This window comes from Panicum hallii, chromosome 4 (assembly GCF_002211085.1).
Source record: "Panicum hallii strain FIL2 chromosome 4, PHallii_v3.1, whole genome shotgun sequence".
NCBI lineage: Eukaryota > Viridiplantae > Streptophyta > Magnoliopsida > Poales > Poaceae > Panicum > Panicum hallii.
This window is the reverse complement of record NC_038045.1, coordinates 49,532,682-49,551,396: the sequence shown is the minus strand read 5'-3', so window position 1 is coordinate 49,551,396 and position 18,715 is coordinate 49,532,682. Positions and strand designations below refer to the sequence as shown.

The window sequence follows — 18,715 nt, the reverse complement described above, 5'->3', positions numbered from 1 at the left end:
CCTTTTAAAAACCGGCCTGCGAATTATGCGGCTGGGTGCGTCGCGTGCCTGCGCTGCAGGAGGCCGGGCCCCGTGCAGCCGTGCAGCAGGGCCCCGTCCACCCGTCCGGCGTGTACTTTGTTTACGGCGCGGCGGGGGCGGGGCTTCACGCGGTTTTCGGTGGCGCCCGACGCGCTTCCACCACATCACCACCGTCGCCATCACGCCCCCCTCCTCTTTTAATACCATCCTGCGGCCGCTCCAGCCCGTGATGCACTTTTTACGCACGCGCCCATGGACATCCCCGAAATGCTGTCGAGGCCTCTGACCCCTTGTCCGTGATACCGTACCATCTCTGCAGCGTACCCACGCACAATTATGTAAAGTTCCATTTGCAGTATCGGATCTGGTGAGGGGTGCAAGTGCAAACTTCTTTTAGTTTTAAAAGGAAATGGATCTTAACCACCCACGATCCACCAGGTCACCGCACGATCGGCAGCGCAACTGCCTCCTCCCGCGGCAGGCACCACCTCCACCTCCTCCACGACCACGCTCCGCCCGCCGTCGTCGGCGCCTCCTGCTCTCCTGCCCACATATACTCCGACTCCACCAGCCGCCCCTCCGTCTTTCCTCCTACAGCCTCCAGATCTCCCTCCCGTTCACACACACTCGCACGCGCGCGGAGAGACCCCAAGGCGCAAGCGCAAGCAAAGCATCCTCCCCCCATGGCGCCTCTGCTCCTGCTTTTCCTCCTCGGCGGCCTCTGCGCCCTCTTCTCCCTCACCACCTCCTCGCGCGCCGCCGCCGCCGCCAAGAATTGCGGCGACGTCAAGAGCGGCGCCAAGAGCGGAGACGCCGGCAAGGACGGCAGCGAGGGGGAGGAGGCGGCGCGGCGGGAGGGGGCGAGGAAGCAGGCGCGGCCCGACCCGGAGGCGGACCTGGGCATCGTGTTCTCCACGTTCGACCACGACGGCGACGGCTTCATCACGGCGGTCGAGCTGGAGGAGTCGCTGCGGAGGCTCGGCATCGCCGTGTCCACCGACGAGGCCGCCGCCATGGTGGCGCGCGTCGACGCCAACAGCGACGGGCTCATCGACATCCACGAGTTCCGGGAGCTCTACGACTCCATACCCAAGAAGAGGAAGCACCAGCACCCCGCCGCCGCTCTCGGCGCGGCAAGGGAGGTGCCCGTGGAGGACGCGGAGGAAGAGGAGGCCGAGGAGGAGGAGGAGGAGGAGAGGGACCTGCGGGAGGCGTTCGACGTCTTCGACGGCAACAAGGACGGGCTCATCTCCGCCGAGGAGCTCGGCACCGTGCTGGGCTCCCTCGGCCTGCGCCGCGCCGGCGCCGGCAGGCCCGCCGTCGCCGAGTGCCGCGACATGATACGCCTCGTCGACAGCGACGGCGACGGCATGGTCAGCTTCGAGGAGTTCAAGCGCATGATGACCGTCGTCAAGGCCTAAGCTCCTCCTCTTCACAGATCAAACACGGAGTATAACCAAAACTTGGAGCGGATTTATTTGCAAAGGCAAGTAACGTTATTTTGTTCTTGGATCGGAACAGATTCATCGGGTTGGTAGCAGAAGCGCGATCGATTAACACCAGGAGCTCGTATTTGTTTATGGGGAGTTGGAAGCTGGAGTAGCTTATTGCTCGGTGTTTCTCCCCTGTTCTTGAATCTTGATCACTTCCTCCTCCTCCTCCTTTTCGGTCTAATTATTCCATACTACTTTTTAGTTCTGGTTACTGTTTTGACTGACAAGCATCAGACATGTATGTAAATATTAGTTCTTGCTCGCTGTCAGGTTGATCTGTGGAAAAAGAACAACAGGATGAATGGAAATCCCAACGAATATGACTTTGTTTATTCTCTGTTTGTGTTCGAGGTTCCTTTTTTAAGCAATTACTGATGTGCAATTGAACAATTCTGTGTGCCATGCTTTCTGAGACCAAACTTTGACAGTTTATTTTAAAAAAAAAAACTTTGACAGTTCAACTCTGTTCTGGTTGGTATTGGCGTATTGTAAGGTTGCCTGTTCATGAAGTAACAAAACACAGAGAAAGTTCTTGCCTTTGGGTACAAGGCGTGTCTTTTTTGCACCATTCCTGAAGACCCAAAGACTGAGCAGGTCGTGTGGATTTTCGTGGCGTGAGTTCATACGTGTTCCAGTTCGTGCTGTGGGGATGTTTTTACCTTGACGAATTCAGCGGACAAAGATTTGATGTTGTCTTTGACGTGCTGGTGCTGCTTTTACCTGGTCAGAGAAGCCCTGAATTTCCAAGCAGTAACTTCTCAATGACAGTAAAGAAATTCCTGTGGAGCAAAAATTTCCTTTGGTTTGCTTCTGAAATTAAACCTTTGCTGAATGAATATTCCAAGAAAAGAACTTTTTTTTTTTTTTTGAAAACTGACGGTCTAATTGCACAGTTGGGGTTGGCGCATTGCTGTTGCTCCGGCGTCTGAATATTTAGTATGCAGCAGTTGGCTTGTACCTGCAACTTGCAAGCTCCATACGCTATCCTTCCAGTATCAGAAGTCAGACAGAGTAAACCGAAGCGCGAGGAGAACGACACTACAATTTTCAGAAACCTCACCGTTGTCTCATTCTGACCCCAGACCCGTTAAGACAGCGCCAGGTCAATGAAGATGGCATTTTGTAACGGCACTGAAACTTGTTTTACTCCATCTTCAGATCTCCGCACAGTTTAAGAACCCGTTCTTGGATCCGGGCCATGCGATCACAGTAAGTACAATCCGTCCATGGCTGAAGATGACAGGCTCATGACACCAATCGAAGCCGCTGGTTACTGCTTTGGTGTCCATGTGGCGTCATTAGCCGAAGCGTTGTCATGTTGCACACCGTGGACGATGCAATTGGACGCATGATGCTCCATGTCCATTGTTTGTAACTAGCCGGTGCCTACATGGTTGACAAATGGATCAGTGATGTGGTAGAAATTGCAGGGTTTTCCATACCACTTCCTTAGTTAAACTCACTAGCATGACGTCTGGACAGATACTGGTGTTAGGCAATGTTAAGCTGATCTGACTTTCTACCAAACTTTATTTATGCTACCATAAACCTTGCGATGGATGGAGTAAGCCTGAATAACAAATGCCCCAGCTCACTGCCGCAGCGTTTTCTGAGACTGAGAGAGCCGAAAGCCATCGTGGAGGAACAGCGAGATTCGCGACGGGCGTGCGACGCAGGAGAAGCATCAAAGGCATGTGCTCGGCATCAATCACGAAATGGGCGCATCAGAATGGTAGCGCGGGGACAGAGGAGCGCATCTCCGCCGCACGCGGCGCTGGATTCCGAGGCAAGTGGAGGGGGGGCATGGTTCGATCCCATCCTGAGGCGTCAAGGTAAGAAGAGAAGAGAAGAGATGGAGAGGAGATCGTTGGGACATCAGTTGATTGGAGAGGAGATGGAGGGCGGAGATGTTGTCAGGTGACATCTGCTTGTGATGTCTTCCTGGGACAAGCTGTTCTGTGCGCACAGATTACCAGTTCCTTCCTGTCTGTCATATGAGAGTTTGAGTCTTTGAGACTAATGTGCAGTGGACAACTGAACATCGACATGGCATCTGAAATGAGGAACTCCATCTTGGCGAATCAGCTGATGCTCTGACTGTCCGTATCATGCTAGCTCCACTGTGCTTCCCCTTGTTGGAAGCTGGTGATCTCTGGTGGAACGGCGACGCGTTCCTGACAGCCTGCCAGTGCCAGGTGCTTCATGTTTGTTTTGATGTGAAGGGGAGAATGGATCGATCCGTCGCAGATGGAGATTGTGAACACTGAGCAGCCAGTGCTATCTGACGCACTCTGAAATCTGAATGCTGAAAGCCTCAAACAGGGTGCAGACATTTTTTGCTGATTTCCTAACTGCTCATCTCAATGGGAGGACACTTCGTCTGAAAGAGAAAGAGCACGAAAATGCAGTCAGTCAGACACTTGCGAGAAATCGGGGAGACGGGATAACGGAAGACCATGGAGACATGGAGGCGCAGCAGAGGAATAGGGAGCACGCAGGCCGTCCCACTGCTTGCGCCCGCCCCCCGCGGCTGCTCCTCCTCGCAGATCCTGTCCACGGTGGCGCTGCGGCAAGGGCGGACGGTGCCGGCGCCGGCGCCGGCGCGACCGAAGGATCTTTCGGTTGACGTGCGGTGGCGGCGCCGCGCGGGTGGCGGCGGTCACCGGAGCCGGCGCGACCTACGCCGGTGGCCTAGACGTACTTTACATTTTTACCCCTATCGCGATCCGATATGTTTCATAAAACCCCCTAATTCGGATCGCGATTAATAGTCGCGATCCAGATTAGGGGGGTCTATGAAAAACTTCAATCCATTTTTTTCATAAACACCCCTGTAAATTACAAATAAGCCCTCCTCTTTCGGGTGGGCAGGTCGTCTCCCCTGCTCTCGACGATCTCCCGTCGGCCGCCCGCTGCCGTAGCATCGATCCTCTGCGCTCCTGGATTCGAGTTTATCTGTCCCGTTTTGGTGGCGTGGCGCGGTGGAACGTGCCCTGCCTGCAGCTGCAAGTGACCTCGGTGCTCGCTCGCTCTCCTTCAATGGCGGGGCGGCGGCGACGGCACGGCGGCTGCACGCAGCGGCGCAGCACTGGGCCCGGAAAAGCTCGCGCCGCAGGCGGATGCGGATGCTGAAGGCACGACGCCGTCTACAAGCAGAACTAGTTGATGCCCTTCCATCCAATCGAAACGGACTGTTAGCAGCAGCGAGCTCTGCACCTGCATTGCCAAGCGATTGCCCGATCTCTTCCTTCGTTGCAGTGTCTGACAGTTCATCGGATTAAGATTTGCTATATTCCATGAGACCGAGAGTTCAGTGTTCATGCTTCTCTAATGCCAGAACTCAGACGCAGAAGTTTCGGACGGCAGTTTATTGCAGTCAGGAGCAGAACAGTTGCGCAATTCAGTTCGCTGCCGATGATGATTCAGTGTGGCTGAGCTTGAATTTTGCGTGTTCAGGCGCACACCACAACTGCACAACCATCTGCTGTCACTTTGTCCATTCAGGGTCGCCGACCAGTGCAAGAGCCTTGGCGCCGGTAAACTCCTGCAAGCTCAGATGGATGGAATGGGCCAGTACACTTGAACTAAGTAGGCCGAATGCAGCAGGCCCATACGACTAAAATAATATAGCCCAAAGAAACTAGGCCTACTAAGAGAAACTTTAAGGTCCAATATCTCCTTACGGTCCGGTCCACACTTATCTGCACGAACATATACATCTATATCCTCACGGCCCAGAATGGAAAGGCCCATTAATCTCCTCACGGTCCACCAGTCAGCCCCACTCGCCCGCACGCAAAAAATTACTCACGCCTATAAAAGCCAGCCCCCTCGGCTAGGGTTTCCTCTTCCGTCCCTAAAGCCGCCGCCGCATCTCCCAGCCTCCGCGCCTCCGTCGCCGACGCCGCGCCACCGCTTCCTCAGCCATGGGTAACCACCATCTCTTCCCCTCCCACCCTCTTCTCCGGCTGTTGCTTCCTCGCGCACTGACGCGCTGATCGGGGTTTTCGTGTGGCTTTGCGCAGGTAAGGTGCACGGATCGTTGGCCCGTGCCGGGAAGGTCCGCGGCCAGACGCCCAAGGTGGCGAAGCAGGACAAGAAGAAGAAGCCCCGCGGCCGCGCGCACAAGAGGATGCAGTACAACCGCCGCTTTGTCACCGCCGTCGTCGGCTTCGGCAAGAAGCGCGGTCCCAACTCCTCCGAGAAGTAGGCGCCGCGGCCGGCTCGCCCCGCCCCGGTTCCTCCTTTCCATTCTCAGTATGATTATGCTCTTGTCGGTAGTAGTTTCGTTGTGCAAGCAAAGGAAGAACCTTTTGTAGTTTCAGTTTCGTTGTTCGTATGATGAGATGGGAACTTGAGATGGTATGTGTACCCCGTTTAAGATTTTGAGATATGATGATCTGAGCCCATAACTTTATTGTGCTTGTGGTTGCGCGTTTTGGTATGTGTATCTGCTGCAAATAAGTGCCCTGTCAAGGTTTTTTGTGGGGAATTATCAGTTCAGGGCTACCTGCTATTGCATTACTTTTATAATTCCTCCCTTTGATTAGAAATTGCCATTTGTTTAAGGCATATTCGAAGCATCCTGATCTAATTATGAAATGTTGCATTTTCCACATCGTTCTGTACTTTTGTACGAGTAACAGTAATGGTGGAACTGAGGTAAGTATTCATTTGAAACTAGTGTTCCAGTGAAGTCCTGTTCTAGAGTGTAAAAACTACACGTGACAGTTAATCAGTGTGAAATTTAGATGAGTTTCTACATCGTTCTATGCTTCTGAACTAATCCCAGTAATAGTGATACTGTGCCTCCCACTGTTGATGCTATTGTTCTGGTGAAGTCTTGTTCTAGAGTGTAAAAACACATGTGACAGTCTATTAGTGTGAAATGCATTTGGAAATGTAGGGTTTGTGAAATTAAGTTGTGTTCTCGCATGGCTCTGTATTCTTGTCTAGGTTGTTGCTTGTGCATTCCATCCACTCAGCTGTATCATAAATGGCATAAGACCCCAGCTTTCTCTACAGTCATTTGAAATTGTCTACAGTCATTTGAAATTGAGCACCATACTGGGTCCTGCATGGCAGCATTGCAAACATCCAATTTGGAAATGATTTTAATATGAACATCTTTCTGCACAAGCTATGGGAAATTCGAGTCTGGTAGATCAAACTTATTGGAATCTGAGGTCTCGCTCTTAGGGTCCGTTTGGTTGGGGAGCCAACTTGAATGGAATGGTTCCATTTCAATTTCTGAGAATGGAGCCGCTCCGTTCTACGTTTGGTAAGAAGAATGGAGCCGCTCCATTTTTTGTTTGGTTGGAGAGTGCGCTAGAGTAGAACTTTTCCATTCTGTGTTTGGTTGGAGAGCCAGGTGAGTGTGTTTACTCTGATTTGTTAGAGGAGCAGGCGGGGGGGGGGGGGGCCTCCAAGCGGCCGCCGGCGGGGGGGGGGGGGGGGGTGTGGCGGGCCGCGCTTGACTTTTATTACTCCTCACTTGATTAAGGAAATAACCATGCTCAAGTAGCTTTGCAAACATTCTGGTCTGAGTTTGGAGTGATCATTGTGCACATAGGGTGTGGCGGGCCGCGCTTGACTTTTATTACTCCTCACTTGATTAAGGAAATAACCATGCTCAAGTAGCTTTGCAAACATTCTGGTCTGAGTTTGGAGTGATCATTGTGCACATAGTCCTTAACCCATCTGTGTTCTGAGGCCAATTATACTGTTTAATGACTAAAAACTATGTTCTAGACTGTAAATTTAGCTCTTGCAGTTAAAGTAGTGTGAAACGCAATCAATGTGAAGGTGGTTGTTATAGGTATCCTTGTCACTCCATATGCCTTTCTGTAATCCTTCTCTTAACTTGGTGCTTGTCCATGTACTCAATGCATTGCATTTTTCAGTCAGCAGCATCATGAATAGCAGGGTTTTACTGAATTTTTGGTGGCATGAATCTGTCGGTTGAAATTAAGCAATAAAGTTTATTTTTGAGTCTTGTATGTTGGTACAATAGCTTTGCACTTGGTTGCAGTGCTAATGAAAGCTGCTTTTGCGTGGAGTTGTTGAAGCTTGTAAGTTCCCAGTTCGAGTCCTGGAGGTTAATCAGCTAACTCGCTCACTTTTAGATAGGTGTTGGCGTGTATAGGAGAGCTTCACTCCAACTTTCCTAGCTCCGCTCTATGAACTCCAGGCTAAACACGTCTAGCTCTAGGAACTCTAGGAAAAATCTGGAGTTGGGGACCAATTCCATATTTTTCGTGGAGCTTCTCAAAGAGTGCTCCAAAAACACTAGTTGACATCCTTATCGAGTTAGGGTAAAATTACCCACCATTGCTACTGGTTACGCAACATACCGTACCGGATTGCTAAAAAAAGATGGAGAGGCGCGCCCCTTCCTTTCTTCCTACATCTTTCTTCTTCCTTGGGCGCCGGCGCTCAGGGAGACTCACCGGCAGCCTCCTCTGTCGAGCAAAATGGATTCCCAATGAGATGATCTCCCTTCCAACAGGCTTGGCGGGAGCAGCCGGTTGCGGTAGAGTCTGAACGCATTAGACATTATCTCCTTCTCGAGGGGGTTTGACCTGTCGGGCTACTTGTTCGAGGATAGCAAGGCTGCAAGTAGTGGTGGCGGCTCGGAGCAGCAGCACCACCATCCGGCGGTGGTGCGGTTCGTGTCGGCGGCTCCGGTGGAGCAGATCTTGGCGGCGCTGGAGGGGGCTGCGTCGGCGTCCGGTCTGGTGGTGCACGAGCTGGACGACGGGTCGGTCAGCATGGAAGGGATGCGGGAGGGCGAGCACGGCGCGCTGGTGGTGGCTGCGGCCTGTGCGACCTCATCTGCGACGAGCCGGTGGCTCCAATCCGACGAGCGGTGTCGGAGCCTTTGAGCTGTGATTGTGGCCGCCGCCGCTCGATTCACGCGTGCACGCCCGCATCAAGGCACTGCCCATGCGCACACGTTCATCGTCGACCATCGTATGTGGCTTCGTGCCGTGTACCATACTTGAGAAATACTTGCCATATATACAAGTATACAACTACATGCATAATTTTACATATGTATAGTACGCGTGAGAGGAATTTTACATACTTAGTCAAAGAAAAAGAAAAAAAGGCAAAAAAGACTATTCCTCCTTAAGCCTCCTTTTCTGGAGCTAGAGTGAGCCAACCAGCCAAACAGATAGAACAACTTCTTATCCTAGAGTAGAGTTCGTGGAGTGGAGCCGGTAGATTGGAGCTATTTTTCTAGAGTTGGACCAAACAGGCTCTTACTTGCCAATGCTCTTGTTATTAAATTCTTCTGGAACTTTCCCTGTCAATTCAAAAAAAAAACCTTAATTCTACCTTATCAGACTGACGCAGCCTTGCTCTATTGCCCTACTGAAATAGGGGAACTTGGGATTTGCTGCGTAACACAGGCTCAAAGCACCATTCTTTCTCGAGTTATCATCATACATCTAAATACAATCCTTCGGGCACAAAACTTCCCTTGCGAGTGTACTGTAAGCACGGTAGTTTATTGGAGCCGTCATATATCTGAATAGCGAATACTAATCCTCAGGCTCAAAATAATCGTTCTGTTGAATGTTAGATAAATATTCGGTTTAGTAACCTTCCGATTTTCTCTCTAGTTTTAGGCCCTGTGTCCACTGTCCACCGTTCCAGTGTAAGCCCTGCGCCTGCGCTCGCTAGCGGGGCCGGCAGCAGCAGCAGCAGCAGCCATATTGGGCCGGATAGTGGGCTCATTTGGGTCTGCGAATGCATTGGCCCCGTTCTCCGTTAGGCCACGTTCCAGCCGTATTCTGTCCTCTGCACGAGCAGCATGGAGCCGCGACAAATTCTTTTCGAGGACAAGCCGCGATGATTCTTTGTACACGCTCACCCTCCCAACGGGCAAACTCTTGACGATTTCTTCCATCCTTCCTAGCAAATCTTGCTCCACAGGCGCCGGCCCCGGGTGCCATCGATGACACCCTGAGGCGCGGACACTAGGCCACTGTGCACGTCAAACTTGCCGGGCCAGGACTTTGGTCGCCTTCGCGTCGATGCAGGCAGACTTCTCTGGTTGCCTGTTGTGATTGAAAAAACAAACCACTCAGGATCGGGGTCTGCCCTGGCCGCCGCGGACACGTTCCGGGATCACACCGATTCCCCGCCCGCGGCGACCGTGTGCCCCCGATCGGAGGAGCAGGCGCCCGTGCGCCCCATGCCGGGGGCGCGGCGCGACGCGAGCGGCCGCGCCTGCTCCCCCACCCACCGCGATCCCTGCTGCCCTGCGCGTGCGTCCAGTCCATCTCCCCTGCGCCGCTTGACGACTCCCTCGCGTCGGACGCGGACGAAACGCGAGACCCCCGCCCCACAACCCTTTTTCGGTTGCCCAATCACATCACGTGGACTTTGGGTGGGCAGCACCGCGCGCCGAGCCCATGTGGCCCGTGCGCGGGACGCGCTGCACGTCGCCGTGGTACCGTGTACCGCGGGTGCAAACTCCTACTTATCAACTGGTTAAGCTGGCACGCTTCAATTGGTCGATCCCGTGCGATGGGTTGGAGTAAACAAACGGCGCCTCTGCTGCAGTCTGCGGCATGGAAGCACACGCTGCGTGTCAGCCGCCATGCACGCACGGACCACGACGGCGGCGGCCTGACACGACTGTCAGGCTAACTTGCTTCCAAACAACGTAAGTTAGCTGACAAGGCTGACAGGCCACCTGACCGACGACTAGTATACTGCCGGCCGGCGTCTGATCCGGGCGCGCGCGGCCCTCCGTCCGGAGACCCCGGTCCGCGCGCCGCCTTCCCGATCGAGGCCGCCCGGCCGGCTCTGACACCGTGCTGCCACCGGCCTCGGAACGGGGATGGGGAAGAAGCTCGCGCACTTGCGCCATGCGTACCAGCTCGCCGCTCTGATCGATGCCGCGAGAGTAGCCAAGTTTCGCGGGGCGGCGCCCCCGAGCGCGCGGCAGCAGCACGGTTGGCGCCGGTGGTAGGGGGTCTTGGACCGACGCGGCGCGTCCGCACGCGTTCTATTCTCGCCGCTAGCTGGTCCACCCGGGAGAGCGTATCAGAATTCACAAGGAGCCACGGAAACTAGCTATTCAGCTTCTCGGATGCCAGTTCCCTCGTCATCTCTAAGGTCTCCTCCAAAATTGAGCCAACTGCCAGCTCATAATAATCAAGAGATACTATAAGAGATAATTTTTTTATCGGTTTAACTCATAGTACATAACTTAAGATATAGATAGGACTATGTATCAGCCCCACATGCTCTTGGAATACGTGTATGAGACTATCTCGTACTCTTAGAGTACATGTACGAGACTATCTTGATAGCTCTTCTTTTTCCTCTCATTCTCTCTCTTTCACCTAGACAAAATATTATATTTTACTTCTATAAACTAGCTGACTTGGCACCATTGGAGAAGGAGAAGGTCTAAAGTCCCACGTTGTTTTGCCTTGCAGGCTTGGATTATAACAGTTTTGTGCTGTGGATTTTTTTCACAATCCAGTTACTATCTCCGTCCTTGATCACTTGACGTTTCAGACGGCTAAAATGACTTGCAATTAGCTATGTTAAGCTGTCGGAGTAACATGGAATGGAGGGAGTATAATGTAAAGGCCCGTTTGTTTCAGATTTCAGTTTGTAACAAAACGAGCCACAAAGCTAAACGTAAAAAAAAAAAAGCTAAGAGGATGAGTCAATGGCTGGGGACACCGAGATGAAGATCGCGATCGCGTTGGTGGCCGATCCCCAAGAGCCTGCTCCTTTTGAGGCTGGCATCCCCGAGGAGGAGGATCGATGTGGCCGGCAGCGGGCGTCTCCTCGCGACCTTTCGCGGGAAACAGGCTGAACGTTCAATCTCAACCCACCCACCCCCACACTCCTTCCGGCCGCCGGAAACGAACAAGGCAAGCCAGGCCACCGCCATTCCGGGAGGGAGGGAGCTTTCTCACGCGGACCCTCCGGCCCAGCAGGATCGGCCGAGGCCCCATGCAGAAATCTCGCTTCAGAATTGCCCGTGGAGACGCTGTCCCGTCGATCGGGTCACTCCGCGCAGCTGAACTGTATCCCACTTGCCGCTGCTGCTGCTGCTCGATCGATCGACCACCGGGGATTTGGAACAAAAAGCTCCGTCTTTCCACCGCTTTTGGCATCGTCCCTAACCGCAGAACAGGCATGTTTTTGTGCGTGAAAAGAACCACAAAGCTTCCACCACCAACAGTAAATCACACTGGTGTACACTTGCTACAAGTGTGGATTAAAGAATTTTCCCTTTGTCTCCCCTGCCATGAACAAAGCTCCTTGGATTGATCTGCCCCAAAAGTCTCCCTCCTGGGTCCACACACACACACACACACACACACACACGGAGCGTGGCTGGCTTGGAGTAGTGTTCAGGTTCTATATTCTTCTTGGGATTGGGGTCCTTAGCCTCTCGCACCAACCCAATCAAACCCCGGCCTGCTCTTGCTCTTACTAGTTACCCCCTCTTCTTTCTCTCACCACCGTACCATTCCTCCTGTATAAATAGCCCTTGTTCTCCCCCTCTTCCTCCTCCACCCACTTGACACTAGCAGTGAGTGTTGCTTCTTCTTCCTCTCGCACTGGATAGATGGCCTCCTCTGTGATCTTCCACAGCTTTCTTGAACTGCATCCGCAAAGGGATGCGCCTTCTACTTGCATGAACACGTGCAGTTCAATAAAGCTGTGGGAAACTGCAGAGAGAGGCCAATTGCGCAGCATGCCCGGCCGGTGGAGCACTCTTTAGCCGCTTGTAGATGCACGGTGCCCGGAGAGAATAAAGCTCTGCCTCTTGCATGGGAAGGTACACGCATCGATGGAGAGGTAGTATCTTGTCTATCTCCAGTTCGGTATTTTCCTTCAAAAAAAAAATCTCCAGTTCGGTAATAGGCAAGATCTATGTGTACTCTCCTGCCATGGCTTGGTTTCCTCCATGCCTTGATGTTTCTTCTACATCTTTTTTTCGGGGGAACCAGCAGTGTTTCAGTTTAACATGTTCTTTTGATAAGGGGGGTTTCCCTCTAAGAAGTTCTACTTTGTTAATTCATGTTCATGCCCAGAGTATTGAGAAGTACGTTCATGTTCTTCTGTTTATCTTCCTCCAAGAAGTTAATTTTTTTTCTCTTAATCATTGCAAGCTGTGACACTTTCTCTTACTTATTGCAAGCAGTGACACTTTTTTTCTTTGGGAAACCTAAGCTACAACCAGTGTGAGATTTGCTTGCATTGCCATTATTTAAGACAGGAAGAAGGTGTTTAACCAAAGCAAAAAAAACCCAACTAAATTTCAGTTCAATTTTAAGATTCTCCCGTAGGGAGTTTCAGTGAAAAGGCACACGTGCATAATCAGCTCCGGTGTGAAAATCAGCCACCAAACCATGCACTAGCTGAAGCATGCAGGTAGAGGTAGAGCAATTAGACCACGAGGACCAACAAGCCATTCACAAATTCCTCCAAGTTCAAAGAAATCTTTAAGGTAGGCCCCTTCACTAGTCACTATGTCTATGTACGTAAAGGCAGTGTCCATGCTCCTTTTTCTCAATCAAATGTTACTTGATAATGCATTGACAGGCTAGATAACGCAAGATTTCACATATATTGAATTGAAATTTTTGAAGACTTGTGTTTTTTTTAAAAACACTCGGTACTTGCAGCATGTTAGTATATTACTATTGCTGCTGTTTTCCCTTCTTTCTGTATTTGTTCACTGCTAATCTACTGCCTCCTTGAACTTATTTTGGGACACATCATGTAGTACAATTTTACCACTAAGGGTAGTTCATGCTCCTTTTCATAATATCTGCAATGTCACTCGATAACGCATGGACTGACTAGATTACTCTAGATTGCATATCGCCTTGGAATTTTTGAAGGACTTTCTTTTTGAAAAACACAAAGTATCACTTGCAGTGCCATATATATTACTATCCGCTCATGTTTTTCATTCTTACTGTGTCTGTTTACTACTGTGCTAATTATTATTACAGTTTTTCTTATAGGAGAGAGGGAGAGAGCACAGCTTTCTGCCTTTCTGAAGGAAAAGAAAACTGATTGAAAAGGTGGCCCGGCGAAAGCTGCTGCTGGAGGGGTGCAATGAGTAGATCTTTTGCTGGCGAAATGAAAAGGCACTGCCAAAGAGCCCTGAAGCCTCAAATCACAGTACCAGTACTTCGCAGCACCGGCTGGCTCCCCCCTTTCTTTCGCTGTAAACACTGCCCTACCACCTCGTCCAGTCGCCGGCCAAGCCCAGGCGACGGCAGGTGGATGGAGCTCTCTGCTTCGCCACCACCACCAACCCCAGCGCGGCAGCACGCCGGCGACGGCGAGGTCAAGGGGGTTTCCTTAAATAGCCACGCGCCGCATGCCGTTCCCAGTGATTGTTCTTTTCCCGGCCTGCCGCGGCCGCTGCCGGCTGCCGGCTGCCGGCCGCGCTGCGCATCGCTTTGCGTGCGGCCTTGCCTCTCTTGCGTGCGCACCGGCTGCGGCAAGCAGTTGACAATGGTCGGGCGGGCAGGCCGACCTCGCTTACCCCTGAACAGTCCTCGGCCTGCGATCTGATGGCGATGGATGTCTGTGCGTGTGCGAGGCCTGCTGGTTCAGGGTGGGTGGATGCATCTTGTCACACCCTGAGAGCAGTGGACTAGTGGAGCACTGTGGCCGGCTGCAAAGCACAAGGAAATGGTGCCGGAGATGACTGTGGCAGGTGGCGAGTTAGGGTTAGTGGCAGGTTAGGATCTAGAAGCATAGCATACTGTATGCTCACTAGTACATAGCTCTTAGCTGAATAATACACCAACATTATATAGCTCAATTATTGCAGACTTGCAGTAACACATGTATGCGGAGATGGAGGGCCAAAATTGTGCAATCAAATGGCCTGGCCCCACAGATCAGTTTGCCGATGGTATGTTTTACTCTCTCCGTTCACAAAAGAATGTAATTCTCAATAAGTCAAACAGTTTCAACTTTGACTAAAGTTACAGTAATAACATTCATGATACAAAATAAGTACCATTAGATTAGTTGTAGAATAAATTTTTATAATAAATTTATTTATATATATACGCGCTAATATTGTTTTACTATAAATTTGATCAAACTTGAACTAGTTTGATCGGAGCGGATCCTATTATTGCATTATTTTGTGGACGGAGGGAGTGATCTAAAATTGTTATTTCCTTCGAGTTTTTTTTTGAAAGAACCGCATCACAATGTTCAGAGCTAGAAAATTCATGGTGTTGCTTCTATCCGTATACCCCCGATCGCTGTTTTTACCACTGAATGAACTCGCGGTCTGCCTGTTTTCGTCAGGCTCGCCACTGCATTTGCACAGCGCGCACAGTGAAAAACCATGGCGGCGAAGCCCTGGCCGTGCCCTGCACCGCACAGCCATCAGGTAAATTTGGTACGGATTGACCCCAAACTGTCAAAACATCCGAAGAATCTCGAAGGTGAAAAGCTACCGTAGCAACCAGCAAGCGTGCGCCTGACCCTGACGGCCTCACCTGCCAGGGAGCCCAGAGGACGAGCCGCTGCGCTGCGCGTGGACCCGCAGCGTGCGGCTGCGGGTCGAGAACCCAGGGCCAGGCGGCAGTGCGCGCATGGGCCGTCGCGGCGCTGGCGTCTCGCGTCCTGGCAGCTGGGGCCTATTGCCCGCCCCACCTCGGATGGACGGGGCGTGCGCCGTGCGCGGGGCAGGCGGCAGAGGGAAGGGAAGCTTTCTGCGGAGTGGTGATTTCGCTGCGGGGAAGAAAAGAAAGCTGCCTTCTGTCGCTGCCTGTGGGCCTTGCCATGATGAGTGCCCAGCACAGAAGGTGAAGCAGGGCTTGACAGGGCATGGATGGAAGGAGATATGACCAATCACCTGCACCAGCCTTTCAGCTTGTGCTTGGCCCTGGCCTCCTGCTGCTCATCCAGTTTTTGTTTCCGGCATCCGGATTCCGTTGGGCGAAGAAAGAACCTGGACACGCGGTAATTGGTAAAATTCCTGTTTTTTTTGGGCCCGGGTAACTTTGGCCTTTGATTGCCTATGTTTTTTGAACCAGAAAACCTTCCTGCTTTTATAGAAAGCAATAAGGCTCCGTTTGGATATAGATATTGGAGGGTTTGGCACTAAAAATTGGATCCAATACCAAATCAGCCTAGGCATTGAAATGGATTTAATACCAAAATAATTGTTTGGATGTAGATAGAATTGCTAGATAGAATTCAACAAGAGGTAAATACCAAAACATGTTTGGATGTGCAGATCGTAGATTTGAAAATTGACCCATCTTCGTTTTCGGGGGCTGCTCCTTTTGGAGGTGCGCAGGAGCAGGAGGAAGCGGCACGGGGCCGAGGGCGTGGCGGAGGGAGTCCCCTGGCTGGGCTCCTCGATCAACATGCCCCTCCGACTAGATTGGGCATTTCCTTGCTCGATTCTTATTGCTGATTTCTGGTGACCGTGCATGGTTATGGCCTGCAGGAGGATGGTAGCGCCGCACGGGGCGCGGAGCGGTGGTAGGGGTATGTGGATTGATGAAACCGGGTGGGAGGGGTATGTGGACTGATGGAACCGGCCGGCGACCAGGGGCCGGCACGGCGGCATGCTCGTAGCGTCCTTCGTGCTCGGAAAGCGACCCCTCCTCCGATTCCAGATTCTTCTCGCTAGAGCTCCACCCTCCCAACTCTAGCGTGGGGTGGGGCCGAGTGGCACGACGGAGGGAGGACGGGACGGAGGGAATGTCGCGGGCAAGCAGAGCGGCAGCGGAGGCAGTAGCGCAGGGCCGAGGGGCGCGGCGGAGCAGAGAGGCGCGGACGTGGAGGGAGCGGCGTGGTGGAGGGAGCAGCGCGGGGAAGAAGAAGGGGTGGGGTGAATCGGTGAATGCAATTGAATACTGAGGGTTAGACGTTGGAATGGTGAGAGGTGGTGCAACAACAGGATAAATACCGCTTGGTATTAGAGGAAGTTTCCAATACTAATTCTAAGAACATCCAAACATCTGATATTACGTGCACTTAATACCAATTTTAAATTTTAGACTTCAATATTTACATCAAAACCCTACCTAACAGAATTCTTACAGCCTCCCACTCGGACACCAGCTCACATTGACAGCGTACGAAAGATAAAAAGAACAAAAGGCCGGGCTAACAGCAACATCCACAGAGCGACCGAAAGACCAAAGTCACATGAAAGTTTCTACGACTTCTTGATGGCCGATCTCTGTCACGAAGCCCCGCACCCAGACACGCATCTGACGCTTAATCGCCTCCATCTTCTTACGGTCCTCCTCAAGCAGCAAAATTCCCCACTTCTGCAACAACATGTCAATTTTATGCAACACATTAATCGAAGACGAAACAAAAGATTGGCTTCGTTCGACGGAAAACGAAAGATTTCCTGCGCTCTGAATATCTCCAAACTAAAGGGTCAGGTAAGAGGATCGTGTGCAGTCTAACCGGCACCTATAGTTTTGCTGAGTTGAATGAATCACGTGGAGCACGGAAATACACTGTTCGTGCTCGCGCCCATGGCACGTTTCCACACGCCTGATGTCTGATTATCGTCGTCTTATGATCTGTTTTGTATCCGCTAAAATTGAGTGCTAAAGTTTAGCATCTATTAGTATTCGTACACATGTTAAAGTTTTTAAATCTTAGTTAAAGTGTAGCCCACCTCACTAGCATTCGTGTTTGGATGGGTTAGTGCTAAAATTTAATACTTTTCAGTATTAGCACTTGGATCCAAACATCCTTTTAGTCTCTCTCCACCGTGCACATTTCAAAGTAGTATAGCTATTGACGAGAGGGACAGAAAACAAGTAGTATAGCTATTGACGAGAGGGACAGAAAACAGGGTTACTGTCTAAGTTCTGTCTGTATAATTTTTTTTTAAACAAACTAGGTAAGAGAGGTGCCGATTATATTAATAAGAAGAATAAGCCTAGACTGGGCGAAACAAAAAAAATAACTCTGACTGGTTGGATTGGGACCTCAACCTGTGACGTACAACGTCAACGCACGACTCAAACTCCACTCAACCACACGACATCGGCCGGTCGGATTGGAAAATCAACCCGAGCCACAACGAAAACTCCGCCCTGTCGGATTGGGACATCGACACGAGCCTCAACAAAACTCTGCCCGGTCGGTTGGGATATCAACCCGAGCCTTAGCGAGAACTCTGCTCTGCCAGATTGGATCATCAACACGAGCCTCCACAAACTCTGCCTGGTCACATTGGGATGTCGACACGAGCCGCCGCACAATCACTGCCACCAACTGAAACCCCCCCTTTTTGAGAGAGAAAGAGAGAGAATGAAAGAAAGGAAAAAATGGAAGAGAAGAAACCCTTGTGGAAGCAACCACCGCCGAAGCGAATCCTTCCTGCCAGAGTTGCCTGACATCGCCTTCAAGAAGGTCACTACATGTGCAACCTCGCGCAGGCGCAGCCAATGACGCCACCATGGCGACGCTGATGAGCGCCCAAGCAAGCCGCCGTCGATCACACCACCACGACGCCGCCGACCCACTTTCGCACGGACCCAGAATGTCGGCACCGTCCATCGTAGCGCGCCCACAAGTAGTTGAAGCCGAGTCGCGTCGCGACAGCCACCCGGTGCTGTTGGGCCACGCACGGTGCCGCTGCTGTCAAGCCGTGGGCGCCTCCGCTGCAGGGCCGCGCACCACCGGCGCCGCTGCGTGTGTCGTTGTTGCCGGGCCACGTGCGCCACCTCCATGGCTGTCGTCGCCGCGGCTGAGCCGAGCGCCTCCGTGCCGCACACCGCCGTCACCGTCGCCTTTGTGGCGCCCGTGCCGTGCACTGCTACAACTATCGTGGCCATGGGGGCCGTCGCCGTGGCAGCCGACACAATGGCTGAGACGGGCGCCGCCTTGCCGCACGCTGCCGCCGAGGCCGAAGGCAGCCATTGCCGGAACCAGCCCGGAACGGCCCGTGGAGCGCGGGTCCGACCCACCATCGCGCGGGTCCGACCCACCATCGCGCGGATCTAGCCTCCACAAGAGCGGATCTGGCCATCAGCCGTGTCCAGGGCGCAAGGAGGAAGGAAGAATGGAGGGGATAAGAATGGAGAGAGAGAGAGAGAGATAGAGATGGGAATGAGAGAGAAGACGATGACCCCGCCACCGTCCTCCTTGCTGCTCGTTGGACTTTCGGCGGGCAGCTCCGGCAGCGGCGGGGT

The 18,715-nt window shown here is 52.2% G+C and overlaps 2 protein-coding genes across 2 annotated transcripts; both read left to right on the top strand.

Moving 5' to 3' along the window:
• Positions 1-443: 443 nt before the first annotated feature.
• On the top strand, positions 444-1,851 carry LOC112890952 (probable calcium-binding protein CML30). Its single transcript, XM_025957839.1, has 2 exons — positions 444-1,442; positions 1,543-1,851. The coding sequence occupies exon 1, from the start codon at positions 705-707 to the stop codon at positions 1,440-1,442; it is 738 nt and encodes a 245-aa protein (XP_025813624.1). The 5' UTR covers positions 444-704; the 3' UTR covers positions 1,543-1,851.
• Positions 1,852-5,309: 3,458 nt separating this feature from the next.
• On the top strand, positions 5,310-5,990 carry LOC112889591 (40S ribosomal protein S30-like). Its single transcript, XM_025956308.1, has 2 exons — positions 5,310-5,444; positions 5,540-5,990. Exons 1-2 carry the CDS (start codon positions 5,441-5,443, stop codon positions 5,722-5,724), a joined length of 189 nt encoding a protein of 62 aa, XP_025812093.1. The 5' UTR covers positions 5,310-5,440; the 3' UTR covers positions 5,725-5,990.
• The last annotated feature ends 12,725 nt before the right edge of the window (positions 5,991-18,715 follow it).